Source organism: Chaetura pelagica, unplaced genomic scaffold (assembly GCF_000747805.2).
Source record: "Chaetura pelagica isolate M959 unplaced genomic scaffold, ChaPel_1.0 scaffold642, whole genome shotgun sequence".
In the NCBI taxonomy this organism is placed as follows: Eukaryota; Metazoa; Chordata; class Aves; order Apodiformes; family Apodidae; genus Chaetura; species Chaetura pelagica.
The window spans coordinates 985,997-1,006,690 of record NW_009952704.1 but is presented as its reverse complement, the minus strand read 5'-3'; the positions used below and the strand labels follow the sequence as shown (position 1 = coordinate 1,006,690).

General features: G+C 37.0%; 2 protein-coding genes across 2 annotated transcripts in view; one reads left to right on the top strand and one right to left on the bottom strand.

Annotated features, from left to right (window-relative positions):
• KIF15 (kinesin family member 15) overlaps positions 1-20,030 on the bottom strand; it is a 36,914-nt gene extending 16,884 nt beyond the window's left edge. Inside the window, exons 1-17 of the mRNA XM_009994109.1 lie at positions 19,929-20,030; positions 19,304-19,346; positions 17,794-17,969; positions 16,683-16,759; positions 15,766-15,803; positions 14,049-14,146; positions 13,487-13,666; positions 12,602-12,811; positions 10,892-11,017; positions 9,369-9,491; positions 8,539-8,662; positions 6,896-6,987; positions 6,100-6,309; positions 4,892-5,069; positions 4,338-4,479; positions 1,777-1,918; positions 1,248-1,445 (exon numbers count right to left, since the gene is read on the bottom strand). Of these exons, the coding sequence (XP_009992411.1) occupies positions 1,248-1,445; positions 1,777-1,918; positions 4,338-4,479; positions 4,892-5,069; positions 6,100-6,309; positions 6,896-6,987; positions 8,539-8,662; positions 9,369-9,491; positions 10,892-11,017; positions 12,602-12,811; positions 13,487-13,666; positions 14,049-14,146; positions 15,766-15,803; positions 16,683-16,759; positions 17,794-17,969; positions 19,304-19,346; positions 19,929-20,030 (2,259 nt within the window). The remainder of the gene's footprint in view (positions 1-1,247; positions 1,446-1,776; positions 1,919-4,337; positions 4,480-4,891; positions 5,070-6,099; positions 6,310-6,895; positions 6,988-8,538; positions 8,663-9,368; positions 9,492-10,891; positions 11,018-12,601; positions 12,812-13,486; positions 13,667-14,048; positions 14,147-15,765; positions 15,804-16,682; positions 16,760-17,793; positions 17,970-19,303; positions 19,347-19,928) is intronic.
• KIAA1143 (KIAA1143 ortholog) overlaps positions 20,029-20,694 on the top strand; it is a 10,292-nt gene continuing 9,626 nt past the window's right edge. Inside the window, exon 1 of the mRNA XM_009994108.1 lies at positions 20,029-20,070. Within this exon, the coding sequence (XP_009992410.1) occupies positions 20,029-20,070 (42 nt within the window). The remainder of the gene's footprint in view (positions 20,071-20,694) is intronic.

The following is a 20,694-nucleotide window of genomic DNA, read 5'->3' as shown; positions in this document are numbered from 1 at the left end:
AAAATTAGAACACTCATCTGCCAGTTATTCTCACATGCCACATGGCAGTCTATGCATTTAAATACAAAAATGTCAACTACTTTATTATTTTATGACCTGACCCAATAGAGAACAGAACATTCAAAAATAAGCTGGTATCTTAAGCAGCTGATTTCTCCTCTTGCTAAACAAACTGCCAGAACACAAGAAAATCTGTCAGGGAAAACAAGGACTAAATCAAATAAACACTTAGTTTTCAAACACATGTTTATCTTGAAGCAACATGGCTTAAAAAGAAGTTATTCAAAACACAGATAAATTCCTTATAGGATTGCTGCATGATGGCAAGCATTAAAGAGGGGTTTTGACTTTTGTGCTAACTTTTTACATGCACTAAAGTTAGTTCCAGCTTCTATAGAGTAGTTCAGGTAACTCTGTAGCACTCTTCTAGGTGACAAAAGACCTCCCTTGTCCTTTATGAGAGGTAAAGGACAATTAATGCATAACAGTGGACAAGTATTATTTGGCAGGTTTATTCAAATAATGCAGTATTATATATTGAGTTTGGGTATTGTTCCAAATGTAGCTGTCACCAGAGACTTACCAAGAACTCTTCTCAGAAAAAAGTTATCAAGTTAAAACAGTAACAGTTTAAATGTCCTGTAGATCTTAAACTACTTAGATTATTCAACTCTCAAATACCTTTTAATAGAAGGGCCACAATGTTGATCAAAGGACTGGAGGACATGCCATATGAGGAGAGCCTGAGAAAACTGGGTTTGTTCAGCCTTGAGAAAATAAGGCTTCAGAGAGACCTTATTACCATGTTCCAGTACTAAAAGGGTGGCTACAAAGATGGAGACTCCCTGTTTACAAGAAGTCACATGGAAAAGACAAGAGGTAAGGGGCACAAGTTGCTCTTGGGGAGATTCTGATTGGACACAAGAGGTAAATTTTTCACCATGAGGACAATTAAACATTGGGATAGTCTCCCAAGGGAAGTGATCAATTCCCCCACATTGGACAGTTTTAAGTTTCAGCTTGACAGGGTGCTGAGCCACCTCATATAAACAATAGTAGTAACTAGAAAGGTTGGACCAGATGATCCTTGAGGTCCCTACCAACCTGGCCTTCTATGATTTTCATTAAGTATTCATCAATTGCTTCAGTTTCCCATGCAAATTAAAATATATTTGGTGAGGGGCAAGTATTTAATGCCAAAACCCACTTTATTTAGATGTTACACATACACTTCAGTTTTTATTCACCTGTGCCACTTTGAGCTCCTCAGCAATGGCCTCATATGCTTGTTCATTCATCTCCGGGGGAACTGGCTCTTTAAAAATGTCATCCATCATCTCTTTGGAATGCTGAAAATCTTCAGAATGAAAATCTAAGATTTCTGGGCTTATTCGTGGCACCAGGCGAGATCTTAGCTGGTAAGCCTTTGTTGGAGTGGTTATATTCTGTTGTAAAGATTAGAATCCAGTTTTTATTTTAACTGTAAAATGGAAATAAGACTTTGTCTGGTATTATTTTGCTTATAGAACTATGAAATACAAGGAAATAAAATGCTCAAAGTGGTAAGTTCTAAAACATGCCACTTTTTCAGATCTGCCATCTGATGACAGTAGCAGTCGATCAGTATTTCAGACCAAAAAAACAGCCTACTGGGTTTATCACAAATGGATTACAAGCCAGAACACTAGTTAGGTTTGGGGATCATACACATGAAAGTATGTTCTGACACAACTCAGGAGGAAGTGTGCGTGGTTTTAAATAAACTCACTCTCATACCTTAAGAGTTTCTCTATGTATCTTATGTATCTGAGAGAGTTCTCGGCGCTTGTGTGCTTTGGTTGCCTCCAGAATGTTTTCAAGATGTTGGTTTGCCTTCTGAAGGGACTGAAGCTCTGATTCCAGTTCCATATGTTTTTTCCTGTTTAGGAAGTATTTTACTACTGTCAAAACCACTCATCAGCACAACCTCCATCAGTAAGAATAAGCTGCAGTATTGCCAAATGAAGCTGAACTTTTGCCCAAATATTAAAACAGATTATTTTGAGTAAAAAGCCACCACTGCTGTATTAGAAAGTAAAAAAAAAAAAATAATAAAAATGAAACAAATAAAATTAAAAAGCTAAGAAGCTTATTTGTGCTTGCATAATGAAGCAAGCAGATGGATAACTCAACGTGTCAGAAAAAAACGCATTACACAGTAAGAAATAAGCCAAGAGCTCTGCAATTCCTTTTATGAAAAAGTGATATCACCCATACCAATATGGTTTTAAGCTTTAAAAATGTTATCCAGTTATATGAGAAGTCTGAACTGGTGCTTGCCAGGATTAAGGAAATCCTTTAAAGATTAATATTTTTTTCTTTGGAAGTGCAGCTCTGTTAAGACTATTTTGCCCTCTAAGAGTATTTTAACTGAAATCCAGCAGTTGAGCAGAAATTTAGGAATAATTTTCATGAGGTATTTTGCAGAGCTACATGCTGTTAGTGTGATAGTTGGCCTTACTGACATTATTGTAGGGTCAAAGTCTACAGACAAAAGGAAATGCACTATTTAATCTTTTAGCAGTTTAATGCTATCACTTTCCCTCATGTTTTTAGCATTTGCAGCAAAACTTATAGAACAGAATAGAACTTTAGTTCTGCCTGCTGTCAGAAAACAGAAAGATTAGCATACTTTGATTTTGTGAAATGGTTACATTTCACTCTACTTATTGAGTTACAGCACCCAGTTAAACATGCATGTAAAATTCAGCAGCCAGTTGCTCTGAAAGTGGAAACAAGTTTAAAATGTAGTGAAATCCAGAGACTGAAAAGCACACTTGTGTTTGACTGTATTCCACTAAGAAAATGTCAGTAATAGATAATAAAAATGCATACATACTGTCAAGAAAACAAGCCATGCACAAAACATGGACTACATAAAATAAGAATACCTCAAATGGGCAGAAAAAAAGTAATTACTATATTCAGATATAAGTAGACCATTGTAACTAATGATCCAGGACAACAGATGGATTGCTGAATTGATTTTAACAATCAGTAGATTGTGACATGATTTATAAACTTCATAGGATTTGCTACACAGAAATCTAGGAATAAAAATACAGATTTGTACAATTGCTTGAATGAGCAAAAAGGACATAACAAAGCTACTTTGCAAAAAAAAAAAAAAAGTGGGAAGGCAAAAATGGAATCAGCTTGTGCTCAGGCTTTCTATAATTACACTCTATGTTCACAGAAATCAATAAAAGCAACAATGTTAGGTAAAGGTAAAAATAAAAATAATTAAAACTAAAAAAATCAGGTCCCTTTTGCTTTCCAGAGTTACATTACATTTGCTGGAAATGCAATTATTTTTAATATATCTCCAATAACAGGACCTGAATTTTTCAGATATGGGGTTGATGAAGTTAAATCATTTATCATTGCATCTGAATATACACACACACACACACACACCCACACACCCCGAAGTGTTCCTCAGGCTTTTCATACTATCATCATTGCATCTGAATATACACACACACACACCTCGAAGTGTTCCTCAGGCTTTTCATACTATATTGTGCTGCCCTCAAGGAGAACAATGACAGTAATTTTTTTACTGCATTAGGAAGGAGAAGGTAGACCCTTACATCAAGTTTATATGCCAAGGCAAATGGACATGAATGAACAACTGACACCATATCTTTGCTCTAACTTGAATTAAACCTCTGTTCCAATAGCAAGTCTCAATATAGTGGTATTAATGCCTTCTTAAACTTTGGAGACAAAAAAAATTAACTGAAAGATTAGCAAAAAACTTTTCAGGGTGCTTGGGGACTGTACATTTATGGTGACTCAGGCTTGTACTCTGAAGAAGGTTATATTAAAAACTGCTGTTGCAATAAAACAAAACAAAACCCCAAGATAACCAACTCTTACTTTTTGTCACTGCTTCCATCTCTAATATTTCAATTACTGAAAAATACTTCAAGATGGAAACTGAGCCAAAGTCTTCCTGTCCTGTTAAGCAGGCAACTATCAGAATTCCAGGACACATGCATCTCCTGCACGTTGTGAAGAATTGCTTTTCAACCTAGCGTAAAGGAGAGCTTTTGGAAAGGCAAAGAAAATCTGCAACAGTGCACATGTGCCTTCAGATGGCGTTCCTAGCTTGGAAGCAACAAAGTTCAACAGGAATAGATTCTGTGTGCATGCCATTTTCTTAACCTGGCCTTCTCTTTCATGCAAAGAGCATACTTAGATTGTGTATTCAGGATCTGAGAATCACTTAAAAAAATCAATACAAGTAATTATTTAAAGACATTTAAAGACATTTCTATCCTCTTTTGTCTCACTTGGTTAGCTCTTTGAATTCTTCATATTCTTGCTTTGAACTTGTCAGTTCACTTTGAGTCTGTACCAGGCGTGCTTTCAGCCTTTCAACAGATGCCAGTGAGTTGCCTTCCACTGATATGGTGGTAGAATGTAAATGATGACCTAGAGAACAAACATATGCCCTCTGAAATCACAGAGTAACTAAATTTTACTGGAAAGAAAGCATTTGTAGGCTTTTGAACAGCATAGCAGCAACTGAGATAGAAGAAAATTGGTATTAGCAATAGTCTACATGAAAACCAGTATAATTAATATTACTTTAGTGTTCATAACAACTAAGGACAACAAAATGAGATTATGAATTGAGTTCCCAAGATGCACAAATATCCAAATTCCCTATTGCTGTATTTGCTTGAAGGTAAATGTGAGTAAAATGAACTAAAGCTGTTTCATGAGTCTTTAGGTATCACTTTGAAAAAGGCAAAAATACATCAAGAGACATTTTCAACACTGTGCTGTGCACAACAAAAACACAGTAAATTTATTTAGCTGAAAAACATTATCATGGTTTTACCTCCAGTATTTTTCTCTGCAGCTGAAGCTTCCAAAAAAGCTTTTTCTAGTTCTGCAATGGTCTGAGCATCAATTTCTTGGGCCTTTTTCACTGACTGTAAGGAACGAAGCCTTTTATTCTCCTCTCTGAGGTTATGGTTCTCCATGGCATACTTTGCAATCCGTGGGTGCTGTTCCATCTGTAATAAGCAGTATTTTATACAGGAGTTGTTGCTCTCCAGACAATGCTATAATATAACTAGCTGTTATGCCGTAACAACCATTAAATTGTAATAAAATAAGAAAAAGTTATTCCCTACAGTGGTTAAAACTGCCCCATTTTCTTTTTTGTTGTTTTCTTACTCTGTTGGAATCTGCTCTCAAAAGACACTGAGTTTACACCTTGTGTTTATTCTTTTACAGCAGTCGAAGCTTTTCTTCCTGCTCTTGACATCCCTTTTCAGTTTCAACATTGAGCTTCAGCTTTCTTAACACTGAACATCATAGTAATGTTTAAATAGTCCTTTAACCACTGACCTGACTTACATAACTTTTTTCCCCCCCTTCACTTTGGAGTTCAGTCACAAGCTACAGATTCAAGCTGGTCTATACATCTACTCCCTTTTCCTACTTGTGCTCAGAGGAAATAGTTTTTAAAGATCTACCTTCTCTCTTGAGCTGCTTTGTTCTTCAAAACTGCCTCACAAATGATACCACAACTACCTGAATAACATGAAGTCTCAGATATGCACTTTGCTACCTGCCTTCCTCAGACAGCTCCAGGACAGCATCTCCTCTGATTGGCCCATCTAGCATCTGTGCTATTATCCTTCAGAAACCTGCTCTATTACTTGCATCCTGCTGTCTTTCCCTTTCAATGCTATGGAGGCTAAAGTCTCCTATATAGGAATGAGGTTTTGTGATTTGGAGACTTCCTTGGGTTGCTTAGTCCTTTACCTAACCCAGATCAGGTGGCCTGAAGCAAGCTCCCACCATGACATCACCCTTACTAGCTTCTCCTCTTAGGCAAACTCACAAGCTCTTAACCTACCCACTGCCACTTTGATAGAGAAACTTCATGCATTTGAGATGCTGCTTCTATAAAGGGACTCACCATCCATACACTTCTTTCCTATAAAAGTTTGTATCCACCCATCACAAAACTCCATCGTCACATGAGCTATTCTCACAAAAGAAAATTGTTCTAGGAAGGAAAAACTTAAGACTTACCTGTTCTCTGAGCAACTGCAATTCCTCCCTCAATTCACGGAGGAGATCATCTTGCTCTTTTGGCAATAGGCTTCCACCAGCCTCCTTGTGTAATCTCTCCAAGCGAACAATATGGTCTTCACGGAATTTAACTATCATTTTATTGGACTGAATAAATTTCTCCTTCTTGGCACACAGATCTTCTAGTTGAGCAATTTTTTCTAATAAATTCTTAGAAAGTAAACACATGGGTTGGTGGAAAACTGACAGTCACACTAGATGAATTTTTAAGGTGCACATATATACAAACCATGCAAAACTCAGTTAAAAATTTTATGAATACACAGTCATTTGCAGCAAATCTGTAGGGAGCAACAGCTCATACCAAGAAGCCAAATTACACACTAAATTGCAAAAACTTCACTTAGAAACTCCACTATGATCCTTTAAACTAGAGTATTCAATACAATGGGGATGACTGGGAGGTGTGCTTCAAAAAGCACACTGTTGATCTAAACACTCAAAGATGCACTCAAAATTAAGTAAAACAGAAGTTTGTTGTTCTGTTCAATTTTTTAATTAGAAAATCCAAATAAAAAAACAACCCTCTAAAACTAAACATATTATGAAAGCTATCCTATGGATTGTCTGAATTTGAAACATTTTATTTAAATGTCATTGGGTTCATTCCCTTATTACCAAACCGTATCATCTTTGGACAGATTATTTTTATTCAAAATAAAATAAAAATCATTAAGAGACCAGTTTCTATATGCTCTCATCAGATATGCACTCAGAAATATTAGTGCTTTCTTACCTTCCTTTCACCTTCTGATTTCTCCCAGAACAACATTGCTTCAAGAAAGTTGTTCATGTAATTTATGTTGTTCTTCACCTTGTTAACAGCACCTGTAGGGTAAGAAACACGTCTTATTTATTAAAATACCAGTTAATCAGGTTTTCCTAAACACATAACATGACAGTTGTTTAAAGAAAATTTAAATAAATTATTTGACCAATATAATTCCTCTAAGACCATGTGCTATACCCAGAGCAAAGACATTTAGTCACCTGCAAGTGCTGATAAAGAGCAGAGTCAATATACATAATTGTATAATTAACAAAGTTGTTCAGGCACTAAACAGCTTTATAATGAACTTTTAACAAAATTAAAGAATCAGTTTGTTCAGTTGAGTATATCTATAAAATGCAAAACCCCTCTGAAATTAATTTGATAACACTAAACCATTATTTGCATTATTACAGTTTGTACACATTAAAAGTGGACTAACTGGTTTATGAGAAGGAAATTCAGGAAAATAAATGCATATTAAATGGACAATTAGTGGTTTAATCTGGAAAGAAAGTGTCCACACAAGGGATTAAAAGGGCTTAACTAATCTACTTCAGAAATTAATTCAAAATAGCTTTCCTGAATATTCTCATGCAGGCAAGACTTATTTATAGAATACTAATCACCATAGTATATAGGTGCATAACAAACACCCTATTGTTATTTAATATATAAAACCACGATAGCATTTTTCTAAAGTAGCTAGCAAGTAGATTTCATATCTGTGTGATTTAGTATTACAAACATGATTTAACTGCATAGACTAAACACAGCTCTAAAACATTAGGTTCTGCTTAAGGTTCCCTTTAGTGTTTAAGCATCATCATTTGCTTTCACTCAATACTCTATCACAAGTCTCATTTTTGGGCCCTCTTAATATTTGTGTATTCACTGACAGTGATTCACTGACTTGTTTTTACTGCTTAAATGTGTAATATTTCCTTAGGAAAACTTAACCACAGGTGCTTTATATAAGTCTCTAACTTCTGTAGTAATTACTATGGTTGTATCTTCTGTTTCTTGGCAAGGTCAGGAAGAGTTGACTCAGGATCACAGTAAGAGTTACAAGACAAAGTTTGTAATCAAATATTATATACATATTGATAAAAATCCCATTACCATCTTACATTGAAATTGATCTTTTATTGAAAGGTAAACATATTTCTTTGGGTCCTGATGAATGGGCAAAGGGGAAAGAAGGAGGAAAAAAGTATCCAGCCCCGAGCTTAAAAAGAATGCACATTCAATGGGCATTTCCAACACTTGAGTGCCCTCCTCCCAACCTAAATGTACAAGTGATCACATGTAAACTTTCAGGTACTGAAAGGATTAGGCAGCATTCCTCTTACCAACTGGAAGAGTATTCTATAACAGCAACATAGCCCTGCACACAAACTTATGGGAGGAGGAAAATAAAATCAGTTAACCATTTCTGCAAAATATTAGGTACAAATACAGGCAATGAGATCCATAAGACAAATGCAACCTCTGCAGTTCAGTCCCTAGAAAAATATGAATTGTTAAGAAACTTAATGAACTACATAAGGCTCCAACACTCGAGGCTAAAAAAGTAGCAAGTTCTCTCTCCTCTCATTCCAAACTCTTACCTTGTGATACAGAAATATCAAGCATAGATGGCACTGAAGTAAGCTGAGCAAGCTGCTCTTTCAGCTTCTTGACTTCAGCTTGCAGTTGGCTCACATTTCCTTGTGTGTCTTCATTTATCACAGCCTTTCAAAAAATGTTAGAGAAAATTAGAAAGAGGTACAAATTAAAAAAATTATATTTCATAGGATAAATGACTGCAAAACCATTGAGAAGTTTTCCACCTTAGGAAAGGATGAACTCACGGAATAGCAATCTTTGATTTACTGAGAAACCAGTAAGTTGCACTTCAGCTACAAATATTGGTTAAAAAAAATAAATAATGTTTTCTACAGAATTTTCTTTGGAGGTTTTTGACCAACAAAGCAAATCACTATTCAGCAAAGGCAGTAGTTTCCAGCCAGATGACAACATACTTTCAAAATTAATGATAAATGATGTTTTGGGAATTAGCATATATAAAAGCTAGATGCACTGAAATACTATTGAAACTGATTTATTAATGACAATTTTATTTCTTAGTACAGATTTACTTATTTTTTCCAATGAAGTGCTCAGAGAAAAAGCAATGAACACACACTATCAGCCAGTACCTTGTCCCCAGCTGTTTATTCATAATTAAAAGCAAACAAGTTATTTTCAAAAATCATGTCATAAACATTTAGAAAAGCAAATTTTGTACTTTTAATTAGTATAGTAATTGAATTAAATTAATATAGTAATTTAAATTAGTGAAAGCACCAGAGTATTCCAACGAAGCTGTCCTATTTGCAGATGTGTAGTTTAAATGGCAAGAAATTGTTGCAACAATAAAGACATTGAATTCTCTTACCTTATTTTTAATCAACTTTGCTCGCTGAGCAAAATTAAGAGTGGACAGCGTTTCACCAAAACACCGGGATCCTGGATGAACATTTGCAATTATGCATGTTTTTGCATTACCACCAAGGGAATCCTATTTAAAAACATAGCAGTTATCTTCATTTGTATGTGTGTTGCTACAGCAGGAAGCCATCACCTAAGAGCTACTGTGTATCACTTTGAACAAAATGCAGAAAGGATTTTATTTAACGTATTTCCATACTAAAGTTTCTGAAATGTTTATGTCAAACGTCTGCTATAAAGGTTGTGACTGTATATAAAGACTTCATTTAGGTTTTCAAAACTCTGATTCTATATCACCAATCAACAATTTGAGATATTTGTTATGCTTGAACAGCAGGGAAAAAACCCCAAAACTAAAACAGGAAAAAAAAAATAATCAGGGAATAAAGCAGATATTTCACTTTAATCTTGGTCATTAGCAGATTGGTATTCACACTATTTAACATCATCAAGCCTGTTATTTGTTCCAAACTATCTTCTGGTGGCAATTGCCAACAAACAAAATCACAAACCAACCGATCCTTGACTAAGGATATAAAAGGAACGTCTCTCCCTTTTACATGCATGTCTTCAAATATCTCCATCCTGTTAGACAAGTAGTTCTCCAGTCTCTGGAGAAGGCAGCAGTTGTATCTAAGACTCAAAAAGCCTAGTACTGCAAAATAGCCCACAGGCCTCAATGCCATTCTCTGTCTAGCAGAGAAGGTCATGTTTGTGGACTTTTTTGCAGTACAACCACCTTAAAAAAAAATCCACAAACACTCAGGAAAGTAACAGCTCTGCAGCTGCAACTCTCTTCCATTTTGTATGTATTTTGGCTTGCACTGGAAGAACATCATTCTTCAGAGGTTCACAATTCTAAGATATACATGGAACAAGGATGGAATAATTGGGAAATTTTGCTGTGATCACAACAATACTGTTATAACACAAATACTACATTATGTACAAGTACTATAATACAAAAATATATTACTGATATTACTTATTGTTGTTCACAGAATTTCAGTGATTGTTGGCATCCAATGAATCATTGGCTGCTTTCATATTTTTTTTCTGTGCAGCCCATAAGCTCTCAGGTAGGAAACTAAGTTTATCAAATACTTAACATCACACCAATACTTAGCACACATCAGCTAATTCTGGAAATCCTGTCAAACATTTCAACACATCTTTAAACATCACATCATGATACTTAGCATTTCCCACATTACAGGGAAGAAAACATATGCTTCCTTTTCTTTAAAACTTGCAAATATGTAAAAGGAGGCTATAAGCCTAAAAAAAAAAATTGTTGTTTGTTAACAGCAATAAATTGACTTGAAGTCTGATTAGGCAAAAAAAGGTATTTTTCAAGCCTTCTTTCACCTGCCCAATATTGAAACAAATATTTAATGTAAAAAAAAACCAACCCAAACAAATATATTTTCTACATATTAAGTAGAATATAATAACCAGAGGAAGCGTTACCCGCAACAGAAAAGTGAGCTTGGAATCCCGGTAACAAATGTGTCTCTGTTTTCCGTTACCCACATCAACAAGTGCTGTGATAACTTGGCCCAGGCAACTTAGTGATCGATTTATGTTACCTGCTTCCTAAAAAAAAAACACACACAAAAAAAAAACCACAAAGAAGAGAACAAAGGTGAACAGATTTAGTGGCTGGAACAGGGTGGTACATCTGAATGAGGAGACAGTGTGTATCCTCAGCAAGTTCGCTGATGATACCAAACGAGGAGGGGTGGCTGACACTTGAGAGGGCTGTGCTGCCATCCATGGTGACCTGGACAGGCTGGAGAGTTGGGCAGAGAAGAACCTCATGAGGTTCAATAAGACCAAGTGTGGGGTCCTGCACATGGGGAAAAAGAACCCCAAGCACCAATATAGGTTAGGGGTGGACCTGCTGGAAAGCAGTTCAGAGAAGAAGGATCTGGGAGTCCTGGTAGACAGTAAATTATCCATGAGCCAGCAGTGTGCCCGTAGTGCCAAGAAGGCCAATGGAATCCTGAGTTGCATAAGGAAGAGTGTGGCCAGTAGGTCAAGGGAGGTCATTCTCTCTCTATCTGCCCTGATGAGGCCACATCTGGAATACTGCATCCAGTTCTGGGCTCCCCAGTTCAAGAGAGACAGGGAACTACGAGAGAGAGTCCAGAGGAGGGCAACAAGGGTGACTGGGGATTGGAGCATCTCTCTTACAAGGAAAGGCTGAGAGAGCCAGGACTTTTTAGCCTGGAAAAGAGAAGGCTGAGGGGAGACCTTGTTAATGTCTCCAAGTATCTACAGGGTGGGTGCAAGTGATACCAAACGAGGAGGGGTGGCTGACACTTGAGAGGGCTGTGCTGCCATCCATGGTGACCTGGACAGGCTGGAGAGTTGGGCAGAGAAGAACCTCATGAGGTTCAATAAGACCAAGTGTGGGGTCCTGCACATGGGGAAAAAGAACCCCAAGCACCAATATAGGTTAGGGGTGGACCTGCTGGAAAGCAGTTCAGAGGAGAAGGATCTGGGAGTCCTGGTAGACAGTAAATTATCCATGAGCCAGCAGTGTGCCTGTAGTGCCAAGAAGGCCAATGGAATCCTGAGTTGCATAAGGAAGAGTGTGGCCAGTAGGTCAAGGGAGGTCATTCTCTCTCTATCTGCCCTGATGAGGCCACATCTGGAATACTGCATCCAGTTCTGGGCTCCCCAGTTCAAGAGAGACAGGGAACTACGAGAGAGAGTCCAGAGGAGGGCAACAAGGGTGACTGGGGATTGGAGCATCTCTCTTACAAGGAAAGGCTGAGAGAGCCAGGACTTTTTAGCCTGGAAAAGAGAAGGCTGAGGGGAGACCTTGTTAATGTCTCCAAGTATCTACAGGGTGGGTGCAAGGAGGATGGAGCCAGACTCTTTTCAGTACTTCTCAGTGACAGAACAAGGGACAACGGCCACAAGCTGGAACACAGGAAGTTCCGTTTAAATATAAGGAAAAACTTCACGGCGAGGGTGACAGAGCCCTGGAACAGGCTGCTCAGGGGGACTGTGGACTCCCCTTGTCTAGAGATATTCTAGACCCTCTTGGGTGCAGCCCTGACTAACGTGCTCTAGGGCTAGTTGGACTAGATGATCTCTAGAGATCGCTTCCAACTCTCACAATTCTGTGATCTGAAAGGAGAAAGATGTCACAGATACTACAGAACTAACCTTTAACCTCAGTCCTTCTGTATGGGTGTCTTTCTGTCTCTCAGATCCTGCCAAGTCTACCAGGTTGAGCATGGAAGATCGAATGTTAACAATGTCATTGTTTTTCTCCATGGATTCCACTGTGATAGTGAAAACTGCATGTGATCTTGAGGATTCTCTGTTCATTGAGGTCGATGCTACACGGCGGTTTCTCCAGCCCATAGTTAGTATCTAAACACAAAAATGGCATCAGATAATATCAAATATCTCAGACTGTATCCAGTATTTATATACAGCTGGAATAACCAGCAACAAGTGCAACAGCTTCCAAAATCTCAAGGACAAGGATTTTTTTTTTACTTCATTCCAATTTTAAAATTGAAAAATATAGCCTTCAGTCAAGGCTAATAAAAACACTGTTAATACTCACTTTTATCTCCAATAGTGCCATTGTGTTTGAAAGGATAACATGTCTAATACTGGTGCATGCTAAGAGTACACAAGGGAAAAAAATATTTCAAGTCATAGAAGTACTGTAAGTACTGAAGCTCAATCATGAAGAAATAAATCTGGCAGTTTCTGGAACACACACACTGCCTTGTCCACAGGAGATGTAGTTTTCTGTTGTTCTTTTAAAGACATGCAGGGCGAGTATTAGGGAAAGATTACTGTAATTGAAATGCATATTTTCCAAAATGCAGAAATATATGATTTCTTACATGTCTGGGTTAGTCAGGAAGCATTGCCTGGAAACAGCTTTTTACACTGTTTTTTGAAAGCTAGAGATAGGGGAAGAGGGTGTCACAGACACTATGCAAAAATAATTTGCTTTAATCAAAGAGGAACATTTACTAAATAAACATCAAGATAAACACTCCAAACATTAAATTGTGACAAAAAAAATACCTGATATGCTTCAGCAGCAGATGACAACACCTGTTCAACAGCACCATCAACAAAGACTCCCTTCTTGATGTGTTCTCTGAGAAAGAGTCCAGCTGAAGCAGAATCTAGCAAGTCAAATATCTGTTCATTGTAGATTTCAATAAATGAGCATTTGCAGAGAAAACTCTTTCCATTGCCAGCCTGAAAAACACAGTAATTTACTCTATAAACAGATCGATTTTTATTAAGCCTGGCATTGTATAGCAGTGAGTCTTTTACACACCCTTTAAGCTACTAGTTTGCATATATATTCTGCATAGTATACATTTCTGATGACCAGGTGACAACCAACATCCAGAAACCTACAGATGCATTTTTGGACTCAAAAATAAAAGCACACTTGTGTCTGAAGAAATTATAATTTGATAAGAGTACTAGATGCAAGTGTTTCCTATTAATAAATTTGATGCAAGGTAGCAACAAGCCTGGAAACTTAACTGCTACACAGTCAGCTTATCAAACAGCCTTAGCTAGTTTTTAATGTGAGACATTGGTTTCACAGCAATAATAAGTATAAACGCACCTTTTCTTTTTCACGTTCAATTAGAAAAAATAAGTATTCAAAGCTCCGTGGAATAACACCTCTCAGACTGTGAGTGAAATTGTCAGAATCAGATGGTCCTAAAGAGATTTTTAATTTAAAAAAAAACCCAAAAACAATTAATTAGTACTACTCAATAGCAATGGGTGACCTTTTCAAGATATCCTTACAGAAAATGTCAGCAACTAGGTTTTAGTCAGTTTACGGCAAAACCACAGAAGAAATGCAATAAAAATCAGCTTCCAAGATTTAAGATAATATTCCATAAACAGATTTATATGTATATGCTTGTTATCCAAGTCTAAAATAGTATAAACTACTTGGACTTCCATAGAAATTGTAGAGATGTGCAAGTATGTCAATACAGCTACCTTCACCCTGATTTGAAGAACCAGAAAGATGGAGTGATTTGTCCCCATGTTTGGTTAATTTCTCAAAACTATGTCAGCCAAACTGGTTTTGGTTATTCCCATAGCTTTCTAATGCCAAGTACAATTTTAACGCATTTAAAATCACCACTGTGTGAAAAACAAGATAACAAAGGGATGCCTTCAATTCCTAGTTGGTTAGGAAGCAGTTATTTTGAAAATCTCACTATATTTTAACATGGAAAACTCTTGCACACTAGAATATTTTCCTATACTTGCCAGGGATATCTGCCAAACAGAGAAACCAGTTGTCCTGGTTTAAGCCAGGATGAAGCCAATTTTCCTCTTACTGATTTTTTTTTTTCCTTCAGTAAGCTTTCTTGTAACTAGCAACAGTGTGTTCTGCTAGGCTGATAAGACAGTGGAATGTTTTTCTAAGTACTGAGGCTTCAAGGCCGCACCTTCACTCTGCCGGGTCAGACACTATGGGGAGATCTGTGACCCCCTCGTAGGAGGCTGAGTTAGACAGACAGCAAAATTGGCCAGAGATATTCCATTCCATATATCTACGTAAGCTCAAAGGAAGGTCAGAGATCACAGAAGACAACTTCCTTCCTTCTTCTTCTTCCCTTCTCTTCCGTCCATGGCCAGTGTCTGGGGAGGACTCTGTTCATCCATCACCGTCGACCCTTAGGCTCGAGATCTCCTGACCCCCAATAACTCTCTGCTTTCTCCAGCAGCAGCTCCGGGATTCCTCGGGACTCTTCCCAGTTCAGGGAAGTGCTGTGGGAGTTGCTGGGGGCGAGGGGAGGTGAGAGGCTTTTGCCCATACCTGAATATATCTGTATATAATTGTATATATTTTCTTGTATCATTCATTAGTGTTTTAATTAAAGCTGTGTAGTTTAGTTTTCAACCCAGCCAAGTCTCTCCCTTTTTCTCTCTCTTCTTCCCTATCTGGGTAGGGGGAGGGAAGGGGATCAAGAGCATTGTTGTCGGACCTGAGTCAAACGTTGACACCAGTAGAATACTCAGTTTTGAGAAAATTTACTTATTTAATTGAAAAGCTTCTTTCCAGTTAAAATGGAAAAAATATAATCTACTTCTTTAACAAGACAGAGGAGGGAACCTGTATTTCACTCTTTTGATACGAAGCAAGAGCAACTGCACTGAGCACTACACCATTTCTTAGATCTTAAAGTTATCTGCAGGAAGACTAAAATCTAAATCATCCTGGTGTTTGAGCAAAGTGTTATTTCAACTCAAGAAAAAAAAAACCAAAACAACACATTAAGAAACCACTCAAAGATTAAGCTCTCTCATGCACTTACCCATCATTGTAAAGGTTTTTCCTGACCCAGTCTGGCCACTGAAAAAAAAAAATAGTCAGATAAAGCTTTACTCTGGCTCTGCATTTTTCATTAATCTGCATCTTTTAAGAACTCAGCTTACAATGAAAAAAATTCTTCTAAACTGAAGATAAAAAGAGGCAAGCTGAGAAATTGGTCAACTAAAGAGGTATAAAAACAGAACAGCAAGTTTGACCATGAAATTCTGTTGGATAAATCACCTTTTGTTCCCCCTGCTACCTACTATTTTCTTCCTTGTTTCTGTTGGAAAGAGTAATAACAGAACATAACACTTCAATAATGGCTTTTAAATATATACATTAAAAACATTTTTGGCTCAGTCTGTTCAGTTTTGTGTCACTCAGTAGTGCACATAATGAGGGAAGCACCTTTAAGTGGAATGTATATTTTTTTAACTCAGTTATTAGTCATGCTAGAGAAACTTCAGGGCGATTCCACTTAATTTTTCCACAATTTGTATTTTTGCATTTTCATCTGTAACAAAGACTCACTGAAGGCTTGAGCTGGCTATATATCAAGTCAAAGTGATTTTCATTCCATTTTACTATGGGCATACTGAAAACAACTAGTTTTCTCTTTCATAGTACCATAAAACTTCTAATATTTAGGTGAATGATAGTAAAATTGAAATGAGCTTATAATCCACATTATTGGCCTTAAGAATTTGAAGCACAACACCTACAAACAGATTTCTCTGAAAGAGGAATAAGAAGTACTCCTTAATATTGCAGGAACATTCCCAATGCTGTGTTGCACTACAGAAGCACTTTCAAAGCTTATTGCACTGTTAGACAGGCTCTGGTACTTCAAACCACAACTACTCATTACCAGTCTCCTCAAGTGTTGCAACTACTATGAAACACCATTAAAGGACTTACTATGCAAAGATGGTTCCATTGTAGCCATTCATGCAAGATTCAACAATAGTTCGGGCCACACTTGAGAACACTGACTCCTGAGGACAAGGAAAGGGAAGGCACTTGGAACCAGTCACTTAAGTATTTCTTATATTATACATTTTCTATGCCATCACTTCATAAAATAGAGACATTCCTTAAGGTCAGACATGCATCATGACCCCTGCAGTCCTAGCAAAACAATGTATCTTAAGCCTTTGTGAAATAAATCATTCCCTCTGAAAAAAATATATTCCTTGTTGGGAACTGTAGGAAAAAGAATAAAAACTTGGCATCATAGTAATGGCTTTCAAATTATATGATATTCATTTTGGTCTGGTGTTTTTGATTACGTTATGTGATTTACACCATCAGCAGGTCAAAGGTGAGCCTATGACACTCATCAAATCTAGTTAACCTCCAACATATGCCACTCCACAGTGGTATCATCAACAAATCAGCACAACTGCTAGCCTCATCTATTTTCATGCATTTCTCCTAGACCTGCAGGAAGCTACAAACAACAGCCTACAGCAGACAGGATTTGGATTTTTAAACATAAGTTAAATGGAATTGAAGTCTTAGTGAAATAAAGATTGTGTTCAAAATTTCAAACCCACAATATTATAAAAATTAAATTGAAGGATTTTCCTTCCAGTCTTACCTGTCCTAGATGATAAATGTGTATTTTAAAGGAAAATGTATAAGAAGGAAATATAACAAACAGAATATAAACTCTTAAGTTCTTAATATACCGATCACATCTTTAATATGAGCGACTGATTTCCAGGTATTATTATATGCTTGTCTCAACTGGGGACATTAATTTTCTATGGTGTTACTGTAATATTTACCAATAGAAGCTTCAATTTTTAATGCAAACTTTTAATAATAAAAAACGGTTAAACATGCATTAAGACCACGAGAGAGCAGAATACAGTGCAACATTTCTACACTGTAACTATATATTACCAATCCGACCACTGCAAAAACCAAGGACTAAGGCATTACATCTTTAGAAAGGTTTAGTACAGTGGTTGCCAAACTTTTGGGAAAAACTGCAATACTGCTCTGAGATTCTGGAAGTTATTACCTGTGTTGTTTCTGTATTTGCAACATAATCAAAAGTGAAGATCTTTGGCTCAGGCTTCGAATGCAGACGGATGGTATTCGATGAAAGAACAGACAAACACAAGCCCTGATCTCCATCAACCAATGCAGTTCCCTCTGAAGGAGGACGTACCCTCACGTAAACTTTGATAGCATCACCTTCAACACTAAATGAATATTTATGCATTACATCACTTCAAAATAGATACATCAGCTTTTGATAAAATTAAATCACAAAAGTCAGATTAAGTGTGTGAAGTCATACAAAGGTCCCTCCTGAAAATATACTGCTTCTAGCTGTACACATCAATTCACCACAAGTCACAAATTTATTAAAGATAATAATGTGACAGATTTAGAAACAAAGAATATGAAGTTAGTGGCATTTACTGCATGTAACATCAGTTCTAAAAAAACAGATTTCACCTTGAGATCTATAAAACCAGTGCTATAGTAATAAAAAATAATAATAAAGTAATGACAACAACGTTCTATAGTTTCTAAGACTATGGGATTCAGGCAGCCTTATTAGTACTGGAAGATATAAAAAGACTTTACAAATGGAGCAGATGATGCTGGAGGAAGAAAGTTACAGAGCAAGAAAGTTACTAGTGTTTTTCTTTACTACTTTCAGGAAGGGAAAGAACAATCAATTCATGATGCATGAATCTAATAAACTGTAGCTGCATCTACATCCTTAACCTATTTATCAGTAGATGCATCAGTAAATTTTGCTTGAATGCGTAACTGTGCATGACTATCAAAGCTTTGAGGAGTCCTGGCATAAATACCAGTATACTGATAGAATATTAAAGAATTAAATTCCTACATGAAACGGCAGCAACCTTGGATTGACTTTTCTCCATTCTCTCCCAAAAGCCAGTTGTAGTATGGGGGTATTGTAAATGTTATTGATTTTTACTTTTGGTAAACAAGGGGAAGGAACAGAATAGTTTTCAAAGAAAGGGAACCATTTCTTGACTGAAGTGGGGGGCTGGGAAGTGGCAGAAGAAAGAGTTAAAATGAAGAGGAAGCAGCTGAGAAAGGCAAGATGTTATACTGGATTTAAGACATACAATAGTAACTTGCTGAATCTTTTTTCATTAGATAATATTATTCTGAGTTGTGGCAGAAACTGTTTATATTTGGAGAAGGGCTTTTTGGGTTTTGTTTTAGCTTAGGACTTCCTCACAGAATTGAAGTTCCTTGTGGAATAGCTCTTCAGAGAAATTGCAGTTAGTGGACAAATGAGGATTCACTGCATGGCAGCATTCCAAGAGGAATCTGATGCCTCAGAACAACACTTAAGAGAACTTTTTCTTTTTTAAAAAACAAACTATAAGGAAGTTCAGAGAGGAAGGCAAGAATCTTGTGCAGGAAAACATGGAAAGAGAAAACACTTTAAATGATTTTATGGAGTTATACTAGGTTTTGTTTGCACTTCCTGTGCAATGTGCTTATTCCTATATGGAAACTGGCCAATACTACTTTACCTAGGTGAGTTTGACGAAGATAATGCAGCATCACGTAAATCCCCTATAAAAGTGAAACACACAAAAATTAAACAAGATAAAATTATTGCTCAAAAACCCCATTTAAATAGAAAATACTGTTTGCAGTGGTGAGGGAGATAGATGGATAGCTTTATAAATACCTGATTCACACATGAAACATGCACAAAAACATTTAGTAACTCTCTTCTTTTCACAGAAAGGTTGCAGCTTCTTGCAAAGAAAGGTCTGGTTGCACAAGGTGAGCATGTATGTACACACTGGTAAATGTGTGTGCAATGAGTAAATGTATAAAAGGTTTTAGAAGTATCTTGGAGAATTAGGAACATAAATGTTAATAGTATTATATATTACCATTAAGTTGTAAAAATTGCTAACACACTGCAGAAAAACTGATACAGCATGAAATAGTTTTACTGATGTGACTGCAAGAAGTCAGTTTCCTAAACCTTCCTAACGGAGTAGCTGTACTACTTTCACTTTTGTCAAGTAATATTGAGCACTTGTAAAGCATAAAGCTCTCCCGTATGTACGAGCATCATTTTTCACAGCTTCACATTTCAAGGCAGTGGCACATACTACCCCACAGGTAGACACAGTGACTTACTTTTTCTTCAAGGTGAATCTGATATGACATTATTTCACACAGGTTAGTAGAAATACTTCCTAAGTAACATAACAACATTTTTAAAATAACTAAATTCGCCATGACAGTTGATTTACCAAAATATTCCGATAATAAAGACATGGTAAAGTCTCTAAACGTGCATAGATTGCACCGCAGGAGGATCCCTTTAGAAGTTGGATTAATAACTATGTGCAATGACACCAGCCTTCCCATCAACACTCTTACTACCTAAATATCCTGCTGCTGCTACGTGAGCCTACTCTCTTTGATTCACACAATAACATTCAAGAAACGTGCTAACTTCTAATTCAGCTATTTGTTCTTCGAAACACCAGGCATAAAAATAAGAAAAGCAGTGCATTTAAAAAGGGAAACCAGACTGACAGATACTTGCACAATCTGTGCCTTGGGAAATTGCTGACTTGCAGTTAACTGAGTTGGCTGTAGTTTATTATTCTAGTTTATTAATATATTCTAACAGTACGACAAATACTTAAGGATGTGGTATTTGTCAATAAGAGCTTATTTTTCAGCTCCAACCTTAAAGGCCTGCTTTGACTCTAACGTTTGTGAGCTGTAACATCATCACAGCTCATCAAAACCCGACCAAGTCAGAGAAGAGAGCAACGTTGGCAACGCCTTCCGACCTGGCCGGGCTGCTCAGGCCGAGCAGTCCCGGGAGACGCGGGGGTCACCCCTGTCCGCCCCGCTGCTCCCCCAAAACCGCCCTGCCCGGGCCCGTAGC